A 20,239-nucleotide genomic window follows, 5' to 3' on the forward strand; every position below is an offset into this window, starting at 1 on the left:
TCAAATATACATCCAGGTCTCTCTTGAAACCATGTATAGAATTCACCTGCACTCCCCCAGGCAGCACATTCCAAATTCTAACCAGTTTTTTTTAAGAAAAATTACTCCTCACTCCTGGCTCTCCTCCTGAAAGTCTTGAAATTGATTACTGACATAATCAATAGAGTAAAGAAGGATGTTGTCAAAAATAGTTGATGGTTTTGAGCACCTCAATAAGGTCATCTCTTAACATTCTCTGCTGCAAGAGAATAATTGTTTCTTAATTTTCCGCCGACTATTGGAGGGGTCTATAGTACATTCCCAATAAGGTGACCATCTTTCTTTCAAATAACTTCCCTGGATGTATTCCCAGGTATATCATCTCTAAGTACAGCCATAATGTTATCCCCAGTCAAGAACACCACTCCTTCCTCTTTGCCCTTTCTATCCTTCCTGTAGCATGTATACCCTGGAACATTAAGCTGACAGTTCTGTTCAACCCTGAGCCATATCTCTGTAATTGCTATGATATCCCAGTCCTATGACACTAACTATGCCCTGAGTTTATCTGCCTTGCCTGTTAATCTCTTTCATTGAAATAAATGTAGTTTAATTTATCAGTCTTAGCTCTTCTCTGCTTTGTTTCTGTCTGCCCAGGTTGACTTTCTCCTTTTCTCAACTGTACCAGTCTCAGACTGATCTTTCCTCATTTGCCCTGGATCTAAAAGTTGAAATTCTAAATTGGAGAGAGGCCAATTTTGACAGTATTAAGCAAGAACTTTCAAAAGCTGACTGGGGTGGATATTTATAGGTAAACCATTTGGCTGGAAAATGAAAAGCTTTCAAAAATGAGATAACAAGAGTCCATGGACAGTATCATCCCATTAGGATGAAGGGTAAGGCTGGTAGGTGTAAGGAAAGCTGTATGACCAGAGAAATTGAGATTTTGGTCAAGAATAAGAAGGAAGCATATGTCAGGTATTGACAGCAGAAACGTATTAAATCCCTAGAGTACAAAGCCAGTAGGAGTATACTTAAGAGGGAAATCATAGAGTCATAGAGATGTACAGCATGGAAACAGACCCTTCGGTCCAACCTGTACAAAATGAGCCATGAGATCGCTTTAGCAGGGTAGGGTTAAGGAGAATCCAAAGACATTTTATAAACACATTTTAAGGACAAAAAGGGTAGCTGGGGAGAGATTAGGGCTCCTCCGAGACCAAACGGCGGCCTGTGTATGAAACCGCAGGAGATGGGGGAGATAGTAAACTAGTATTTTGCATCAGTATTTACTGTGGAGAAGGATATAGAAGATAGAGAACATAAGGAAATAAGTAGTTACATATTGAAAAATGTCCATTTTACTGAGGATATAGTGCTGGATGACTTAAAACGCATAAAGGTGGATAAATCCTTGGAACTCTGAGCCCATTGCTGAGATATGAGTATCATTGATAGTCACAGGTGAGGTGTCAGAAGACAGGAGGTTGGCTGATGTGGTGCCACTATTTAAGAAAGGTGGTAAAGACAACCCAGGGAACTATAGACTGGTGAGCAAGTTGTTGGAGGGAATCCTGAGGGACGGGATTTACATTTATTTGGAAAGGCAAGGACCATTTAGGGGTAGACAGCATGGCTTTGTGCATGGGAAATAATTTCTCATTAACTCGATTGTTACTTTAAAAAAAAAACTCAGGATTGAGGGTAGAGCTGTCGGCATAATGTAATGGACTTCAGTAAGGCATTTGACAATGTTCCTCATGGTAAACTGGTTAGCAAGGTTAGATCACATGGAATGCAGGTAGTTTTGGCAAAACGCATGTTTTGGCAGCGTGATTTGGCTATAACATTGCTGAAGAATTAGGGAATGGTATTTTCGAGCATGCTTTCCTCCATTTGCAATAGTGCGATTCCAGTGGGGATTGGTTTGTGTTCTTAGTCTCTCCTCATGCACAATGTCACTGCTGGTTTTCATGCCATACTGCACTTGCGCCAATGTCAGCTGCTGATAGAGTAGCTTTGAGAGGTACTGTACCGAGCAGCTTTCTTAGATTTTTTTTTAAATGTACTGTTTAATTTTACATTTGCTAATAAATCATTTCAACCATCATTCTGGCTGTGCTATACTTTTGCTTTAGACTTTTTGGGTGATTTTTGAGCGATTGAGTGATATTTTCTGCTGGTCTCCCCCAACCCCACTTTTCCTACTGGCCCCATTATTTCTAATTGAGAGGTTTCACAGGAACACAGCTATGGCATTATAGGTAGTTCTCCTATACAGGGAGAACGAGCCGTTTGGATACAGAACTGGCTCAAAAGTAGGAGGTAAAGATGATGGAGAATTGGTCACAGGCTTCCAGTCTGAAAAGCAGTGTAAAGCCACACGGATCTGTGATGGGTCCACAGCTGTAAATAATTTAGATGTGCATATGGTTAGTAAGTTTGCGGATGACATCAAAATTGGAGATGTAGTAGACTGCGAAGAAAGTTACCTAAGAGTTCAATGGGGTCTTGGTCAGATGGGCCAGTGGGCTGAGAAGTGACCGATGGAGTTTAATTTAGATAAATGAAAGGTGCTGTACTTTGGAAAGGCAAATCAGGGCAGGGCTTAATGATAAGGTCCTGTGGAGAGTTGCTGAAATAAGAGACCTTGGAGTGTAGGTTTGTAGTTCCTTGAAAGTGGAGTTGCAGCTAGATAAGATAGTGAAGAAGGCATTTGGTATGCTTACCTTTATTGGTCAGTCCAATGAGAATAAGAGGTGGGAAGTCACGTTGCGGCTGAACAAGACATTAGTTATGTCACTTTTGGAGTAGTGTGTGCAATTCTGGTCTCCTTCCTATCGGAATATGAAACTTGAAAGGGTTCAGAAAAGATTTACTAGGATGTTGCCAGGGTTGGAGGATTTGAGCTATAGGGAGAGGCTGATTAGGGTGAGGTTGTTTTCCCTGGAGCGTCAGAGGATGAAGGGTGATCTTAGAGGTTTATAAAATCATGACTGGCATGGATAGGATAAATAGACAAAGTTATTTCCCTGGGGTTGGGAAGTCCAGAACTAGACCGCATAGGTGAGGGAGGAAAGATATAAAAGGGACCCTATGCAGAGAATGGTGTGTATGTAGAATGAGCTGCCAGAGGAAGTAGTTGGGGCTGGTACAATTGTAACATTAATAAACAGCTGGTTGGTTAGATGAATAAGAGGGGTTTGGAGGGATATGTCAAATGGGACTAGATTTATCAATGATATCTGGTCGATGTAGATAGTTGGACCGAAGAGTCTGTTTCTGTGCTATGCATTTCCATAACTCTAAAGCCCAAATTCTTTTTTTTTTCCCCCTTGTGTGTAAAATTCCTTATTCCAGTTAACACTTTAAGAAAGCACCAGTACAGATGGTCCACTGACCAATTTTTTAAATAAACTGAGGACTATTCTGTCTCCCGCACATCCCAGGAATGGATTAAAAAAAAAACACTACTTTAAAATTATATTTTTAAAATGACATTTTCTTGAAATATTGGCTTGTGCAAGATTCCAGATTGATCTATAGGTCAAGTTTGCTATAGTGGCTATTCATTACCAGGACTTTGTACACTGAAGGCAGTGGATTTTTTTCCAGTGGGACAATGAGGAAAGAAAGGAAACAAAATGATGGGACTAGTGAGACTTGAGATTTCTCTCCACCTCTATACATTGTTGGGTTCAGTTCTATTTTTCAACACTAAAAGTAACGTCCTTCATTTCAGAATACTCTTTATAACCTGTTCATAATTCTACTGTGTATGATGCTGTTTACGATCAACATTACAATATGACTAAATTTAACCCCCTCAGTTGATGCAATTCAACCTGCATTCATAACACTTAGTTCAACTCATTGGACGCACAGGACAATGGCTTATACTGTTTGACACAAGCCAATAAACAGGAAAATAAATAAAGGTAGGAGGAAACCTTTATTGTAAACCAGATTGGTTCTCTATACAAATAGCCACTTTGGTCAGTAATTTGGTTTTTAATGGGCGTTTTCTTTGTCTTTTAGGTATGTGGAAAAGAATTCAATCGGATGTATAATCTGCTGGGTCACATGCACCTTCATTCAGATAGTAAGCCCTTCAAATGTCCATACTGTTCAAGCAAGTTTACCCTCAAAGGGAATTTAAGCCGGCACATGAAGGTCAAGCATGGTGTCATGGACATTGTTCTTGATGCTCAAGGTAGGTGCTCAGTCTTCCTCCTAAATATTGTACCAGTTAATTATGGGTAAGGCGCTTTATTACTTCAGGATGTTTAACTTAGCCATCTTCTCTCAAAGCCGCAAGATCAGGGAATACACTGTTAGATTGGAGTGCCCAAATTGTTGTCATTTGCATTCCCTATTTTGATTCCCCATGTACAAATTATATTTGCACATAGACCTTTGAATCAAAAGGCTCTATTGCTGAATGTAGAACATTTTGTGTAATCTGGTACTTCAGGGCAGTTTGTACTGAGTACTGCATTGGTTGGAAGTGTCATTCATCCTTCAAACAAAGCCAATCTCATGGCAACTGGTTCCAGGTTGATTGGGATATTACTGATAGCTGCCCGGTTTCCTGTCAAAGTTCCTCTACTTCAGTAGTTATGAGGTGCTGAACCAGCCTCACTATCTGTCTTTCCTTCTCTCTTTCCTTTCAACTAACCTTTTTCTTTTCGGTCCTCCTATTTCCCTATGCCCCAGTCTTCTGTCTGTCTAAATGTTTTCTATAGGCATACACCTAATGAAAGAGCAAAAGTAAAAGGTAGACTTGTTAACGGACCAAAAAAGAGAATTTACAGATGGAGGTAGGGGGACAACTGGAGCACTAAATCAGCACTTTACATCTGACTTTATCTCCTCTTTCAGAGTATCATGGGCAGTGTCGTCTTCATTGATAATTCAGGCTAGAAGGGCTTAAAATTGATAAGGTGTTGGCATTGGATATGCTGTCTGTATTTAATTTTGATAACAACCAGTACTGGATGATCTGCATCCAGAGATACTGAAAGAAGTGAAAATGGAAATTGCAGAGGCACTGGTATTAATTTGGAGTCTTCCTTGGACTCTAGGATAGTGTAGAGGACTAGATTTTTATACTCCTGATTAAAAAGTGTCTAATAAGCTCAACAACACATGCTGAGGAGCTTTTAGAACCAATAATGTGGAACATGTGCAGGTTACACATGCAAAAGATGGGATGGTGATTGTGACAAGAGGGGAGGTTGAGGGTGGATGTAGCTCTCGATGGTATGGGTGCAGACTTCAATACCACACTGAGATGGAACTGGAATGATGTCAGAATTCTCATCTCCGTGCAATGGCAGGAGGTGCACCAATATGCAAATCACTTGGCACAATTCAAAGTCTGCTGAAGATACGAAATTTGAAATATTACAGTGAGCAACATAGTATAGAACTTCAAAAAGACATAGGTTTGTTGAATGGGGCAGGCAAGTGAGACATGCAATGTATTGCATAGGAGTATAAAGGGTTTTGATTTTTCAATCTGCATAATTTTGCCTGTGTGGTCGAGGCAAGTTAAATCAAGAGTGATTTGCGTTATTATCTCTAAAGGAAGAATATGGAGGGCAGTGACACTAGCTGGATTGTTCCTTGGAGAGAAGTTAACAATACAGCTGGCAGTATGTCCTCCTTCTGTGCTGTGACCATTCTGTAATTCTTCCGTGCTATACTGCAGGTTTGCTGGATCATGCAAGATATTGGTGTATATTGATCCATTTTGCTGTGAAATGATTTATGTGGCTGTTTAATATTACATTGTCGTGCACAGTGCTAGGTGTGATTGTGTCTTTCTTCCAAGCCCCAAGTCTGGCTTCCTTGCTGAATTTAAATATTGACCAGAGTTTATTATTCAGTGTTTTCTTGTGGAACATGTGGGTCAGATAACTAATCCGCAGTATAGTCGTGAATAATATCAAATTCAGTGTGAATTGAGGCTGTAAAATGATAAAATAGTTAGAGATGCCACAGGTTTTTAATCCAAAAGTAATGGTACAGGCCCTTTTCAGTGCAAAGCATTGCATCAACGCTGCCTGATCAAATGGGCTGTATTAGTTGGTTACTTTAAGGACACAGTTTTATTTGTATTCCTCTGGGAATTCAGAAAACATTCATTTGTAGATAAAGGAAAATATTCCCTTTTTTTGTTGCATCTTTTAACTGTAGCCTCTGCAACAAAATAAAATGGAAGTGGTTTTCTCCCGTCCCTGTTTATCTTTTACTTGAAACTTTCCATCATTTCCAGTTGAGGGGAAAGGTGGCTAATTTGCCTTGGAAAGCTTGTCAGTTTGTGCTGACCTTCCTTCCTCTGGTTCTTTGTATAAGACCACCTTCTCTGATTAGTCTTTTGGTTTTGTTCTCAGCTGAACAATCCAGCCTGTAGTTGCAAGTGTTTATAAAATGCTTTCTCTGTAGAACTGAGATTCCACTCATACTTCCATTACCTTATGAAACTTTCTCTCTCCCTACAGAGAGCTTGTTGGATATTGGGCATTCTGAGCGTATCGAAAATCAGCAAGCAGATATTGATGACTATGAAGAAAACTCTTTTGACTTCACAGGTGGACAAAAAGCTGCTGATGACACTTCAGACTCAACAAAAATGTCTGATGATGAAAGTATGAAAGACATCTACTTTAATTTTGAGAAGGAAGCTGAAAGATATGGGATGGACTTAAAACCATAACTGAAGTGAAGCCAAAAAAAATTGTTCTGTGCTTTGACCATTGTTATTTGTGCATAGCTTTCTCTTAATGCTGCACTTGCAGATTTTAAATTAACATTCCAACTTTAAGTGTATGTTTCACAAAAACATTGTAATGTGAATCCATTTTACACGTTACTAATCTCAGGGTTCTGTGCAAATTTTTTTTTAAGATGGTCTACTCTGGACCAAAACAGATGACTACTACCAAAATTATGTTGGTCTTTACTGTGTAAAATATAACTTCAAAAAGAAAAGTTCTGTATATATCCAATTGGAGTAATTCATTGAATTACATTGTGGAGTGGCTTTTGTGGATTTATTTTCTTACTGGACTATATAATCATCTACAATAGCAATAAAATAACAAATCAGTTTAAAAGTTTGTGGCCAGAAGTGTTTTTCTTGCTTGACATTTACTAATTTAAAAAAGTTACTGGTTAAATTTCAGAGACCACTACAGATTATAAAGTGCAAATTAAAGTGCTTGACTCGCACAGCAATGAGTTGGAAGAGGAAAGACCTTGTATATTGTGAAGGTGTATGTGAAGAGAAGTAGGAAAGTTTATCAAAAGAATCTGGAGTGAGGACAAAATGTGCGCTGGTCATCTGACAAGCTTCACAGCAGTGGCTGTGTCTATCGTACTGTTAAACAATGTGCACTAACAAAGCCTTGCTTTCTATTCTTGTAATATTTGTCTCTTTTAAAACTGCAATTCCTATGCCAATTTCCAATGGAAACCAGCTATATAAACTTGCCTGTCACTACTCAGTCAAGTCATTGTGATCCACCCACAAGTTGTTCAAAATGCTTTCTAGAGAATTTTCACCTCTTAGTAAATGAGATGTTTTAGTGATTAATATTCAAGCTAAAAAAAATTAGAATTTTAACAACAGGTATATTAAATTGTTCAATGTTTGCACCAGTAAGTATTGTCAATTTTGAGGTTCAATCTGTGGGCTTGGAGTTGAGGGGTGCAGTTAGATGAATTCTGGTTGCACAGCATACTCAATATCTCTAGATGCATCAGTAATCTGGGGAAAATAACTGGACCAAGGGTTTTTCAAATATTATTCGGTCTCCATTTTAAGCTCATACTCTTCTGTAAAAAATGAAAGTACATGAGTATCTTTTCATTCTGTCTGGGTGCGTAACAGTCTGGTACGACAACTGTTCTGCAGACTATCGTGAAAGCCAACCTCCCATCCGTGGGCTCCCTTTACACTGTCAGTGCTGCAGAAAGGCTGCGAATGTCAGAGACGCCTCTGACCCCAGTAATGCTGTCCTACAGCTTGTCTGTCAGGCCAAGACACGTGTGTGCACGCAGACACACACAAGCGCGTACACAACTTTTTCCCTGTTGATATTACACTCTTGAATGGACCTCTAACGTCAAACAATGTTACTTTGTGCTAATATTGATCTTGCTTTGTGTACTTCCTGTGCAGCTGTAACCTTGTACGCCTGTCTGTCTAAGCGTCCTATGATCTGCATGTCCTTGTTTACTATGATCTGAGTACGTGTTGGTAATAAATCAAATCAAAATCAATGCAATGGTATAAAACACGAAGATCTCTCAATCCCAGGATTGGAATATGATAAAGAACAGAAAAGGGATACAAAAAAAGTGAGGTACTGAAAGTGAATGAAAAAGAAAATTAAGGGATGTTAAGAGTATCCCTAAAGGTTCATACAGATATTCAAGTGTATTGTAGGCCCTTAAAGATAAACGAATTACAAATATCAGGCTTGTTAAACATTTAATATAAGTTAGCCCAGTTAGTCCAATATCCATATGGGGCAATGCTAAATTCATCATTAAGGAGGTCATAGCGGAATGTTTAGAAAGTCATGGTACACATGGGCAGAGTCAGCATGGTTTATGACAAATTTATTGAATTCTGTAGAGGATGTAACAAGTAAGGTGCATAATGGGGAACCAGTAGTTCTAGTAGACTTTATTTCAAAAAGGCATAAAGATTACCCTACAAGATTAGTGTATTTAGGTTATGTATTAACATGGATAACCAACAGGAGAAAAGTCAGTGTGCATGGTTTATATTCCAGTTGACAAGCAAATGATTGGAAAGCCACAGGGGCCAGTGTTGGGACATCAACCATATATAATTTATGATTTGGAGATGCTGGTGTTGGGCTGGGGTGTACAAAGTTTAAAAATCGCACAAAGCCAGGTTTACTCCAACAGGTTTAATTGGAAGCACTAGCTTTCTGAGCACTGCTCCTTCATGTGGATGAAGGAGCAGCGCTCCGAAAGCTAGTGCTTCCAATTAAACCTGTTGGAGTAAACCTGGTGTTGTGATTTTTAACTATTTATAATTTATTATGTGTATAATTAACCTAGATGAAGGAATGAGTTGTATTTTAGCAAACATTGCTTGTGATGCAAAGATAGAAAAACAAGTTGAAGACATGGAAACTGTACAGGGATTGTGGAATAGAACAAAATACTAACTTACTGTCACTTGTATTTCTACAAAAAAAAAAGCAATGAAAAATGTTTGAGTTGCCATACTCTGGCACCTGGATGTCTTGAAACGCATAAAAGTGGATAAATCCTTAGGACATGATCAGGTGTATCTTAGAGCTCTCTGGGAAGCTAGGGAAGTGACTGCTGGGCCCCTTGCTAAGATATTTGCATCATCGATAGTCACAGGTGAGGTGCCGGAAGACTCGAGGTTGGCTAACGTGGTGCCACTATTTAAGAAAGGTGGTAAGGAAAAGCCGGGGAACTATTGACCAGTGAGCCTGACGTGGATGGTAGGCAAGTTGTTGGAGGGAAAGGATTTGTATGTATTTAGAAAGGCAAGGACTGACTAGGGATAGTCAGCATAGCTTTGTGCATGGGAAATCATGTCTCATGAATTTGATTGAGTTTTGTTTTTGAAGAAGTAATAAAGAGAATTAATGAGGCCAGAGTGGTGAACATGGTCTATTGAACTTCTGTAAGGAGTTCAACAAGGTTCCTCATGATAGATTGGTTAGCAAGGTTAGATCTCACGGAATACAGGGAGAACTAGCTAGTTGGATACATAACTGACTCCAAGGTAGAAGACAGGGTGATAGTGGAGGGTTGGTTTTCAGACTGGTGGCCGGTGACCAGTGGTGTGCCACAAGGATCAGTGCTAGGTCCACTGCTTTTCATCTTTTATAGAAATGATTTGGATATGAACGTAGGTATAGTTAGTACATTTGCAGATGACGCCAAAATTGGAGGTGTAGTGACAGTGAAGAAGCTTACCCTAGTACAACGGGATCTTGATCGGATGGGCCAATGGGCTGAGGAGTGACAGATGCAGTTTAATTTAGAAAAATGTGAGGTGCTGCATTTTGGAAAAGCAAATCAGAGCAGGACATATATGCTAATGGGAAGGTCCTGGGAATGTTGCTGAGCAAAGAGACCGTGGAGTGCAGGTTCATAGTTTTTTGAAAGTGGAGTCTCTGGTAGATAGGATAGTCAGGAAAGTGTTTGGTATGTTTTCTTTTATTGGTCAGAGCATTGAGTACAGGAGTTGGGAGGTCATGTGACTGTACAGGACATTGGTTAGGCCACATTTGGAATATTGTGTGCAGTTCTCGTCTCCCTCCTTTCAGAAGGATGTTGTGAAACTTGAAGGGCTCAGAAAAGACATACAAGAATGTTGCCAAGGTTGGAGGATTTGAGCTATAGGGAGAAGCTGAATAGGCTGGGGCTGTTTTCCCTGGAATGTGGGAGACAGGGGTGATGTTATAAAGGTTTATAAAATAATGTGACAAAGTCTTTTCCCTGGGGTGGGCAAGTCCAGAGCTAGAGGGTATAGGTTTAGGGTGAGAGGGGAAAACTTTAAGTGACTTAGGGGCAACATTTTCATGCAGTGGGTGGTGTGTGTATAGAATGCCAGAGGAAGTGGTGGAGGCTGGTACAAATACAACATTTAAAAGGCATCTGGATGGGTATATGAATAGGAAGGGTTTAGAGGAATATGGGCCGGGTACTGGCACATGGGACTAGATTAGGTTGGGATATCTGGTCAGCATGGACTAGTTGGATCCAAGGGCCTCCTTCTGTGCTGTACATCTCCAACTCTATGACTTAATTAATAACACATCATATGATTAAAACAATTAAGATAAAGTCCATCTTTGTTCAGTTCACGGCTACTGGTTTCCACAGATTGAGGAAAAAACAGAAGCCACATTCTCTACTGAAGGTGCCAAATCTCAGGCTGAACCACTGTGCTGCTGACGATGCTGCCTGCAGAAGCTGCCTCAAGCACATCCCTCGATGCTGAAGCCCTGTTGGATCAGACCACCATGCTGGGCCATTGGAATCTCGGGCCATAAGGCTCCACACAGGAATCCAGAGCCATCAGAATCCAGGACTGAGCCCACCTCATTGGCGAAGACACCACTCACTTGGACCATTGGAATCCCAGGGCAGTTGTGATTATATGATCCACCATACTTTTGCTAATGTAGGGAAAATGTGAGGTTGTACACTTTGGCAGGATGAATTGAAAAGCCACACACTTGTATGGAGAGAGACTCCAGAATGGTCTAAATATTGGCAAACATGCAGTACAAATGTTTAGCCTATAGGCAATGACCCGACTAAGCTGCAGCAGTTCTGATGGTCTGCACATCCATCAGCATGTCCATCCAGTTTGCAGTATTGACTTCTCATTCCAAACGTTGCTACCATGCACGGAGCTCTCATCAGAAGAAAAATGATTAGTGGAAACATTGCATGCAAATACAGCAAGTAATTGAAAGGCAAATACAATGTTGGCCTGTATTGCAAGGGATTTAGTATTTGATGTGAGATAACTGTAAAGGGCATTGGTGAGATTGCGTCTGAAGTTTTAAATAAAGATTTGGTCTCCAAGTGTGAGAAAGGGTGCACTTGCCTTTGTAAGCTGTTCTAATAAGGTTCATTAGACTAACTTTGAGGACGAAAGATTGAGCAGGTTGGGCCAATACTCATTTGAGTTTGCAGTGAAAGGTAGTTTTCATTCAAACGTCAGATTTTGAGAGGATAATTTTGGAAAGGATGCTTTCTCCTGAGGGGTTCTAGAACTTGAAGGGCAATTTAAAAGGAGTCTCCCAACCAAGAAGCGGAATTTCTTCTGAAAGTTCTTAGACTTTGGAATTCTCTTCAATAGACTGCAGTACAAGCAGGATTATTGAATACGTACAAGTGGGACAGGTTTTTGATAAATAAATTGAGGGTTATGTGAGCTAGGGAGGAGAATCAAATTAAAACCACAATCTGATCAATGGTGGTCTTATTGAATGGTGGAGCAGGCTTGACAGACACAATGGCTTACTCCTCTTTCTTAGGAGAAAACAAGAGATTGCATCAAATGTACAAAGTACTGTTAAAATTATGGGGAGAAACTGGATTTAACTCTGATTTTGGAAAAGTACTGGAAAAAATAAGATTGAAGATTTACAGATGTTCTAATCGTTTCTTCACACGTTGCCAAGGGGTAAATAGGTAGTAAGAGGCAGGTAAGGAATAATATCATTCCACTTTAGGAAGAGTGAGATTTAAAATAAAATTAGCTTAAACTAATCTGCTTTACCTAATATCTGTTATGGCGAATTGCATTTTAAAGACCAAGAGTAAATTATTATTTGCATATGAACTGATCAATGAGAACTTGTATGGATTTGTATATGTTAAACATGTTTAGTGGATCTAGTTGAGTTTTGAGGAACTATCTATCATGGTAACTGAAGTCTCTGGAAGTTTTTCTTCCCTAGGAGGCAATAGAAGAGATTGTAAAAATAAGGGGATATAGATTTGGAGGTAGTCTTGTGACATGGATAGAAAATTGGTTAGGAGATTAAATGCAATGTGTGGAAGTTAGCTAGACAAAGCCTTAAGCAGATGCTATTTTGCATTCAGGTCTGGGATCCACATTTCAGAGGATAGATATTTTTAATGAACTTGTTCAGATTAGACTTGAGGTCCACAGGAGGCCTCACTTCAGAGGATGCAGTGCCCTTGATCACGGTTCACTGGAACATGAATGAAACAGATTTTGTGTACTGGAGTTGCAATCCCATGATTGTAGTTGATTAAGAGATAGTCTAATTAAGGTATTTAAGATTAACGAATTTCAAAGAGTAAAGAAACTCTCTTCCAGTGGAAGCCTCTAGGAGAAGGGAAATTTAAGTTTCTAAGCCAGTCAGCTTGTCATCTTAGGGTCTCATTTGATCCCAAGATGACAAGCTGACCTCTGGACATGCCAACAATGCTTTTATAATTTCCAATCTTATTACCTATTTGACCCTGTTTCAACTCCTCTGCAGACAACCACCATTCTTTGAGACTTACAGTGGGTAATACTTTCCTGGCTGGTCTTCCATGTCTTACCCCAAATAAATGTAGGTTTTGAACAGGAACAGAACCAAATAAATTCCAGAAGACACAGTACCGCAGCACTTCACAGGAGGCTCCAAAGCCCTGAAGATGTCACTAAGACAGGGGACGGAACGTCTGCAAAGCAATTTTATATGGCAACCCACAAGTACGGTAACTGGCTCCTGAGCTGCAAATTTTTACACAAACTTTGAAGACTTTAAATGTTAAATTCAGACTTGCATGTTACAGTGGATTAGCACATTGGTCTCCAGAAATTTGCCTATAGCTTTGTTGAAGTCCACCCATGCAAGGAGCTCCATCTGATGACTATCACTTGAATGATTTATAATCTCAGTTTACACTCATTAAGATACCCTAACCATTTAAATATCCTTCACAGCTAACCCTGACATCCAGCCCATTGCTGCACCTCCAATTTGTGTTCTGCACAGTGATTTTGGGTTGTCTAGTTGTTTTTCCTAATGCAGTGATGCTTCCCACTTGTAAACGATCTGAGCATCTTGCAATCAAAGATGAGCCTTGCTGCCTACATTTAACTTTGATAGCATTACCAATGTTGGAGTGCCAAATTCTTGCACCTAAAATGGTTAGCATGTTTCCCACATCTGCACCCGGCAAATCTAGATCAATGCATCTGGTTCATGAGCTAAAGGAATTATTAACAACAATAATGTAGCTATACCACTTGAACAGCACTTTTTCAAAAAAGTAGAATATTTTGTTCAAATCATTTCAAACTGTTATGCTGCATTGTAATCTGCACAATTAAACACTTAATTGGATCATGGAAACATGAAGAAAAACTATGTGATGTTAGCTGTAAGCATCTCTGGCACCAGAGGTTTCTGAGTCCTGCCTAGTTCAATTTGTAATACACAAACAGGAATTGCTGGAGAAACTTGGCAGGTCTGGCTGTATCTCTGGGGAGAAAGTAATACAATGTTTCCGATCCAGTGATCCTTCCTTCAGAAGTAATTGCCATTAGGAAAAAGTAGTCTTTATGCTGTGGAGGGGACAATGTGGTGGAGCAAACCATAGGTGAAGGTGGAGCCCAGAGAACAGAGAGTACAGCAGGCAAAGGAATGGATGCTGCCAGACTTGTTGAGTTTCTTTGGTTTGTTTTTGTTTCCGTTTTGATTTCCAGCATCCACAGATCTTTTGATTTTTGTCTAGTTTTTATTAGGTTGTCTTGACAATATTCAACATATAATTTAGTGCATTTTCCTTGGAAAATCCAATTAAATGGAACTCTTCGAAAATGCTGAGATATAATGATAAGGATTTCCAAAGGCCAGCACAGTTTCTGTCTGCAAGTTTCTTCCCTCAATCAGATAACAACGTCCCAATGACGTCTGCTGCAATATTGGAGGAGTATTTACTGCCAATCTCTTGGAACAAAGTCATGAGGCTGTGGGAGTGAAATAAAGAATCATTTCACACAGAGGGTGGTAGAAATATATATAAGTCTCCCCAGTGGCTGTAGCTCAGTTGAAATTTATAGACCAAAGATTGACAGATTTGTTTTTAACCAAGAGTATCAAGACATGAACTCAAGGCAAGTCAGGAGGTGGGAGGCAGCCATAATCTCTTTGAATGGACTACTCTTGTTACACTTAATCTGGAGAGTTGGTTTTAGTTGATGTTTGCAATTTTATTTTCAAAACTGTACATTTTTGGTATTATAATGGCAACGTTGCCCTCATCATCATCCTGATAGCCAACTCATCCTGCCAGTCTTGGCTCACTCTTGGTCCTTCAATTCCATTGTTTGAATGTGTCTCGTAGACCAACAACACACCCAAATCCAAAAATGGTATAACTGTGGAGTTTCAATCCTTTAAAGGACATCCTGTCTTTTATTGGAAATTCAGGCAGGAAGAGGAGCCAAGAGTGAGGATAAGCAGAGAAACCTACTCAGTAATTTCAGTGCCTTTTACTCAAGGAGAAGAGCATGTTTTAAAGACGTGTTGGAACATGGAAGAAATAAAAGGACAGGAAATGACTCGTTCGGAACAGTGACATGAAATATCCTCAACCCAAAAATTGAAAAGCTTGTTACTCCAGCTTTGATGTCTCATGAGCAACTTGTCTGGACTGCAGAAGCACCAGGTAAATTAGTCAGCCTCGTGTTACCAAGTGAGATCAGTTAATTTGATAGGTAAGTAAAGATTCTGGTGAATAGTTCTCTGAAAAGTTTAGTGTTTCAAACGGAGGAGAAAACAGAAACCCAAACATGATCAGTTATAGCCCATTCCATTTCTATAGAATTGAAAACAGAACAAAATATAAAAGCTTAGTCATTTTTCACGTCAGTGTTGGGTCTAGATGGATATTTATCAACTTAGGGAGGTTTACAGTGTTCTGTACTAAGCACCCTAATTAGCACAGTACAGAAGAAAGGTTGGTGCTGGTTTGAAATGATGTCCAAACTGTAGTCTTTTCATTTACGCCATGTTGAAGCTGAGCTGTTCAGGCAAGACAATTGCTTTGATGTGCTGCACTTTGTTTTTAATTTATATTTTCTAAGTGGTCTATTAAAATTAGATTTATTCCACAGGGGTGATGGGACCAGAGTAAGATCTAGCCCATTACAGTTGTTCAAATAAACAGATGTAATTTTAATTCAATATAAACACAGAACCTGGTCTCTAAAGACTAAACTGTCTAATTTTAGCTACATCCTTCATTAAATAAGAGGTCTGCCTGCACGTATGAAAGAAACTCAAGTCATGAGTGTGTAGACATCTGCTACCAACATAGACAGTTCCCCTCCCATTTGACATTTACAGTCAAGTAACATGTAAGAGTGGCTCCCTTCTTTGCTCACCTTCGCTGCAAAAGGATATTAAAATGTGGAGAAGCACTAAAAAGCAGCCAAGTTAAGATTACAGAACTCTGAAAAAGGACTTCTCAACCATTTTATTTATTTAAAGTTGATATTAATTTGACAGACTAATTCTTTAAACCCTCCTTCCTTATCTCTTCTGCCCCTACTTTAAATGCAAGAACATGTGAGAAGTACTTTTGACTCCCATCCCTTCCAAGGTTGCCTTAACAAAACAAGCTGTACTCACTCCATTGTCTGTGGTTTTAGATTAGATTCCCTACATTCCACAAACCTTTCGGCCCAACCAGTCCACACCAACCCTCCGAAGGGTAACTCACCCAGATCCATTTCCCTCTGACTAATGCACCTAACACTATGAGCAATTTAGCATGGCCAATTCACCTGACCTGCACATCTTTGGATTGTGGGAGGAAACTGGAGCACCCGGAGGAAAACGCACGCACACTTGGTGGGGGGTGGGTCGGTATGTGCAAACTCCACAGTCACCACTGGCCAGAATCAAACCTGGGATTCTGGTGCTGTGAGGCGACAGTGCTAACCACTAAGCCAACATGCCACCCCAAACAGTAAAGGACAAGGTGGGGCGGGGAAGAAGAGCAGAACAACCTACACGCCTCAACTTTCAGTCACTGGAAAATGCATACAACAGCTCTTATAAGAGGAATGACTGGGAAAGATGAGGACTCTTGCACAGCAACAGGCAAATGTGGCAGACCTGAGTAGCACTCTAATACAGAATTTACATCTAAAGTCTATACTAAAATAGGACTACAGGCAAAATAAAAGTAAGAGTCCATTCTCTATTTAGTTAAGCTTTGGTTGAAGAGCTCAGGCCTGATTTGCACATCCTTTACTATCTGTGTAACTCTAGATGCTCCAAGTGGAGTTCATTCTGGCTGGAGCATTGGGCTCTGCAGCAAGTGGGGACCCTATAGTATCCATGAGGCTGAGGGGGTTCTGGATAGCATGTGGTCACCTTGACAAAGCAGACACTAGGCTTAGGGCTGAGAAGATTAAAGGAGAGGAACCAGATAGGCAGTAAGGGAACCTGGCTGCATTTTAATCATTTTTTGGCCTTGGGAAAACAGATGACAGTTCTTCTGTGAAGGCCAGCCAAAGCATGTGCACAGGTGGGTAGTCCAGCTGTATGAGGAAGAGAAGGTAGAATGTAAGGGCAATAGTGATAGGAAAAACTGGTACTGAGGGGAGTAGACAGGTACTTTTACAACTGTAGACATGATTCCAGGATGGCATTTTGCCTCAGTGCCAGAGGCAAGGATGTTTTGGGACAGCTGCAGAGATGGTGGTTCATGTTGGAACTAATGACAACGAACGAACGAACAATAACATCCTGCAAGCTGACTTCAGGAAGCTAGCTAAGATATTGGAAGAGCACTGTTCTCAATGGCTATTGCATGTTGATCTTCATGGAGAAGGATGTCATACATGGATATCATGCTGAGAACTGTTGAGATGGTAGAATTAGTTTTAACAGCAGAGTGACAAATCTGCAGAGCAGAATGAGATGTATCCCAGACTGTTGAGAGGAAAAAAAAGGCTCTGGCAATAGATTTTCAAACTCTCTGGCCACAGGACTACCAACATTCTCTTCTATTTTTAAGTAATAGGATAGACGAGGAAATTCCAACCCAGTCTAGTAGGTAGGCTATTAGACAGAAAAAGGCCAAAGGATAGCATCTGCACTGGGAAAAAGGCATTGTTTAGTGTGGATTTAAGGGTTTGACAAACTTGGGTGAATACTCAGAGGTAACCAGGAGTGTTGAGGGTAATGCATTTGATTATAATTAGCTTTGATAAGATCCATCATAGCAATCTGGTCAAAGAAGAATTAACCCATGGGATCAAAGGCAAAGTGGCACTGTGTCCAGCATTTTGGTCAGTTATGGATCCAGAAGGGTGTTTGTTATTTATATGTCTTTCCTGTTTGGTCTTGCAGGGCTGACTATTGCAGCACTGGCTGTTTGTGATGCATTTAATGATCTGGAATTAAATATAGAGGACATGGTCAAATTGGCAGCTCTTCCTTAAAAAAAAAAATGGCTGTGTAAGAGGGCAGGAGAAAGAGCCAGGTGTGCTTGCATTTCACTTAAGTTTAAACTTAAACATGTGAATTTGACTTGGAGGGTAATGGTAAGTGTTGTTTCATTTCTATTGTATCATTCACACCAGCACAGCACAGAGGCCAGAGTTCAACTAGCAACAGATTGTTGACAAATAATCCAGTTAGTGTCTCTCATTCTCAAGAATTTTTGCAGCAAGCAAAAGTTAACTCCAAACTGCAATGACAATTACACTACTCTTGATAACCCAACTGGATTCTTCAAGTTAACCTATACTCCCACAATTTAACATTTACAGCCTATTGTGGATGATTGTAGAGATATTCTAGCTCTGACAAGGATATAGATTCTGGACATCAACCTCTTGCTCCTTAAACTGCTTTGACCAATGTTCCACTACTGGTCCAGCCCAAAATGAGTTATATGCATGGCTCAAAGTCTGAATTTAAAGATACGAGACAAGTTGGAGTCTGCACCTCAAGTTCTTGTCCCCCACCAACACTACTTAATTTGTCTTTTGTCTCAAACCACCCTGTCTGCATTCTTAATGATTTTCAATTCTCTCTCCACATTCTAGCTTTCTTAAAATTCACTTTCCTCCTGCAATCTTAAAACCTTTTCCACTCAAATTTTGGCAAGCATACTATTTGACTGTGCTCAATTCAACAGCTGGAACAAAAACAGGATAGTGAAAATCAATGCAAGCATCTCAAGAGTTCAGGTAGGATTTCTAAAATCGTTGTCAGCCACCTGAAAGAAAATGTATATTCTTTTCAAATTTAAATGCTTATTGTTTGTATCTGCCTTTTGATTCACTGCAGCTTAATTGAAAAACAATTAGGTACACAATGATATAAAACTAAAGTTATAATTTGGTATAGCAGCAGAGATTAGTTTTACAAGTCTTTAGTTTTGATGAGAGTTCACAGCATATGAACAAGTCATTCAATCTGTTTATGCTTCATTATGATTTTCTGTACTTTACTGTGATTCTTTATATCCCTATCCATTCCATTTGTTCATTAATCCAGCTGTTCACTCCTCCTGGCAGCTTTCATTCGGGTTTGAAGAGGGTGACCACATTACTTGTCACTGCCCTTAAGTACACATATAGCCACACAAACTTTAACGTTTAGCTTTGGAACTGGAAAGGTTTCAGGCACTTTATGGACAGCAATGGTGCACATGTAACCAGCTTACAAATGCTCAATGTTAATGCTGGTTTACCTTAAAGATTAATCCATTCCTGGGGCTTTTTAATTTTGGGATTACTGAGAATTGAAAGTAGTACACAGGAAAATACACATTGAAGGATTTTTTTTATTGCTTGTTAATGCCAACTTCATTCCTAGTGACAAATATATTACAGATTTCAATGAAATGTTTCACAATACAAAATCCACATCAGTCCAAACTCTCTGTACAATGTCCTCCCAGTACATGCTGGGTAATCTTAGCCTTAATAAATTTAAACTTAAAAAAATAAGTAAACTGACTGGCTTCTTCCTTCTTCTGATGTGACCTTCGTCTTAAGTTAAAAATGAGGTAAAATAAATTTTTACACCATCTATTTCTTGCCCAAAGCTTTATCCAAATTGTTCTTTATGGCATCCAGGAAGTCAGTAGTGTTGACATAATGCTCATTCAATCGTACACTGAAGGGAAAAACAGAACACATCTAAACTTAGGGAGAGACAGGAATGAAGCAAAACTTTGCATCATACAAGTTTTAAAAAAAAACAAAGATAGGACTGGTATAAAGCAGATACGTGATCCCACTTAGTCAATGCAAAAAGCAGGCTTAAATCGATAATATCAGTTATCTGGTCTCCTGCTTACATGGCTCTCCCTCTTCCACATGTAATCTTAAACGTATTTCCAAATCAGAGAGACAAGGAGCTCCCGTAACTCATAACCACTTTCAATCCAACCTCAATGCATGTTTGTTACCAGCTCTTGCCCAGTTGCCTTAAGATTCCCCATGGCAGGCTGATGGAGAATGTGAAGTTGCATGGGGTCCAGGGTGTACTAACGAGATGGATACAGAACTGGCTGGGCAATAGGTAACAGTAGCAGTGGAAGGGAGTTTCTCAAAATGGAGACCTGTGACCAGTGGTGTTCCACAGGGATTACTGCTGGGACCACTGTTGTTTGCGTTATACATAAATGATTTGCGGCAAGGTATAGGTGGTTTGATTAGCAA

General features: G+C 39.8%; 2 protein-coding genes across 3 annotated transcripts in view; one reads left to right on the forward strand and one right to left on the reverse strand.

The window, feature by feature from the left end:
- The window catches only part of znf710a (zinc finger protein 710a), a 35,734-nt gene extending 28,631 nt beyond the window's left edge, over nucleotides 1–7,103 (forward strand). For both annotated transcript variants that reach the window (XM_087981191.1, XM_087981190.1), the window contains 2 exons: nucleotides 4,018–4,192; nucleotides 6,486–7,103. In XM_087981191.1, coding sequence (XP_087837317.1) covers nucleotides 4,018–4,192; nucleotides 6,486–6,700 — 390 coding nt within the window. In that variant the 3' untranslated portion in view covers nucleotides 6,701–7,103. The remainder of the gene's footprint in view (nucleotides 1–4,017; nucleotides 4,193–6,485) is intronic.
- Nucleotides 7,104–19,503: 12,400 nt separating this feature from the next.
- The window catches only part of idh2 (isocitrate dehydrogenase (NADP(+)) 2), a 28,353-nt gene continuing 27,617 nt past the window's right edge, over nucleotides 19,504–20,239 (reverse strand). Inside the window, exon 11 of the mRNA XM_043677578.2 lies at nucleotides 19,504–19,691. Coding sequence (XP_043533513.1) covers nucleotides 19,604–19,691 — 88 coding nt within the window. The 3' untranslated portion in view covers nucleotides 19,504–19,603. The remainder of the gene's footprint in view (nucleotides 19,692–20,239) is intronic.

This window comes from Chiloscyllium plagiosum, unplaced genomic scaffold (genome assembly GCF_037043375.1).
Source record: "Chiloscyllium plagiosum isolate Xiang-an unplaced genomic scaffold, Cpla_swu_hap1 HiC_scaffold_39, whole genome shotgun sequence".
NCBI lineage: Eukaryota > Metazoa > Chordata > Chondrichthyes > Orectolobiformes > Hemiscylliidae > Chiloscyllium > Chiloscyllium plagiosum.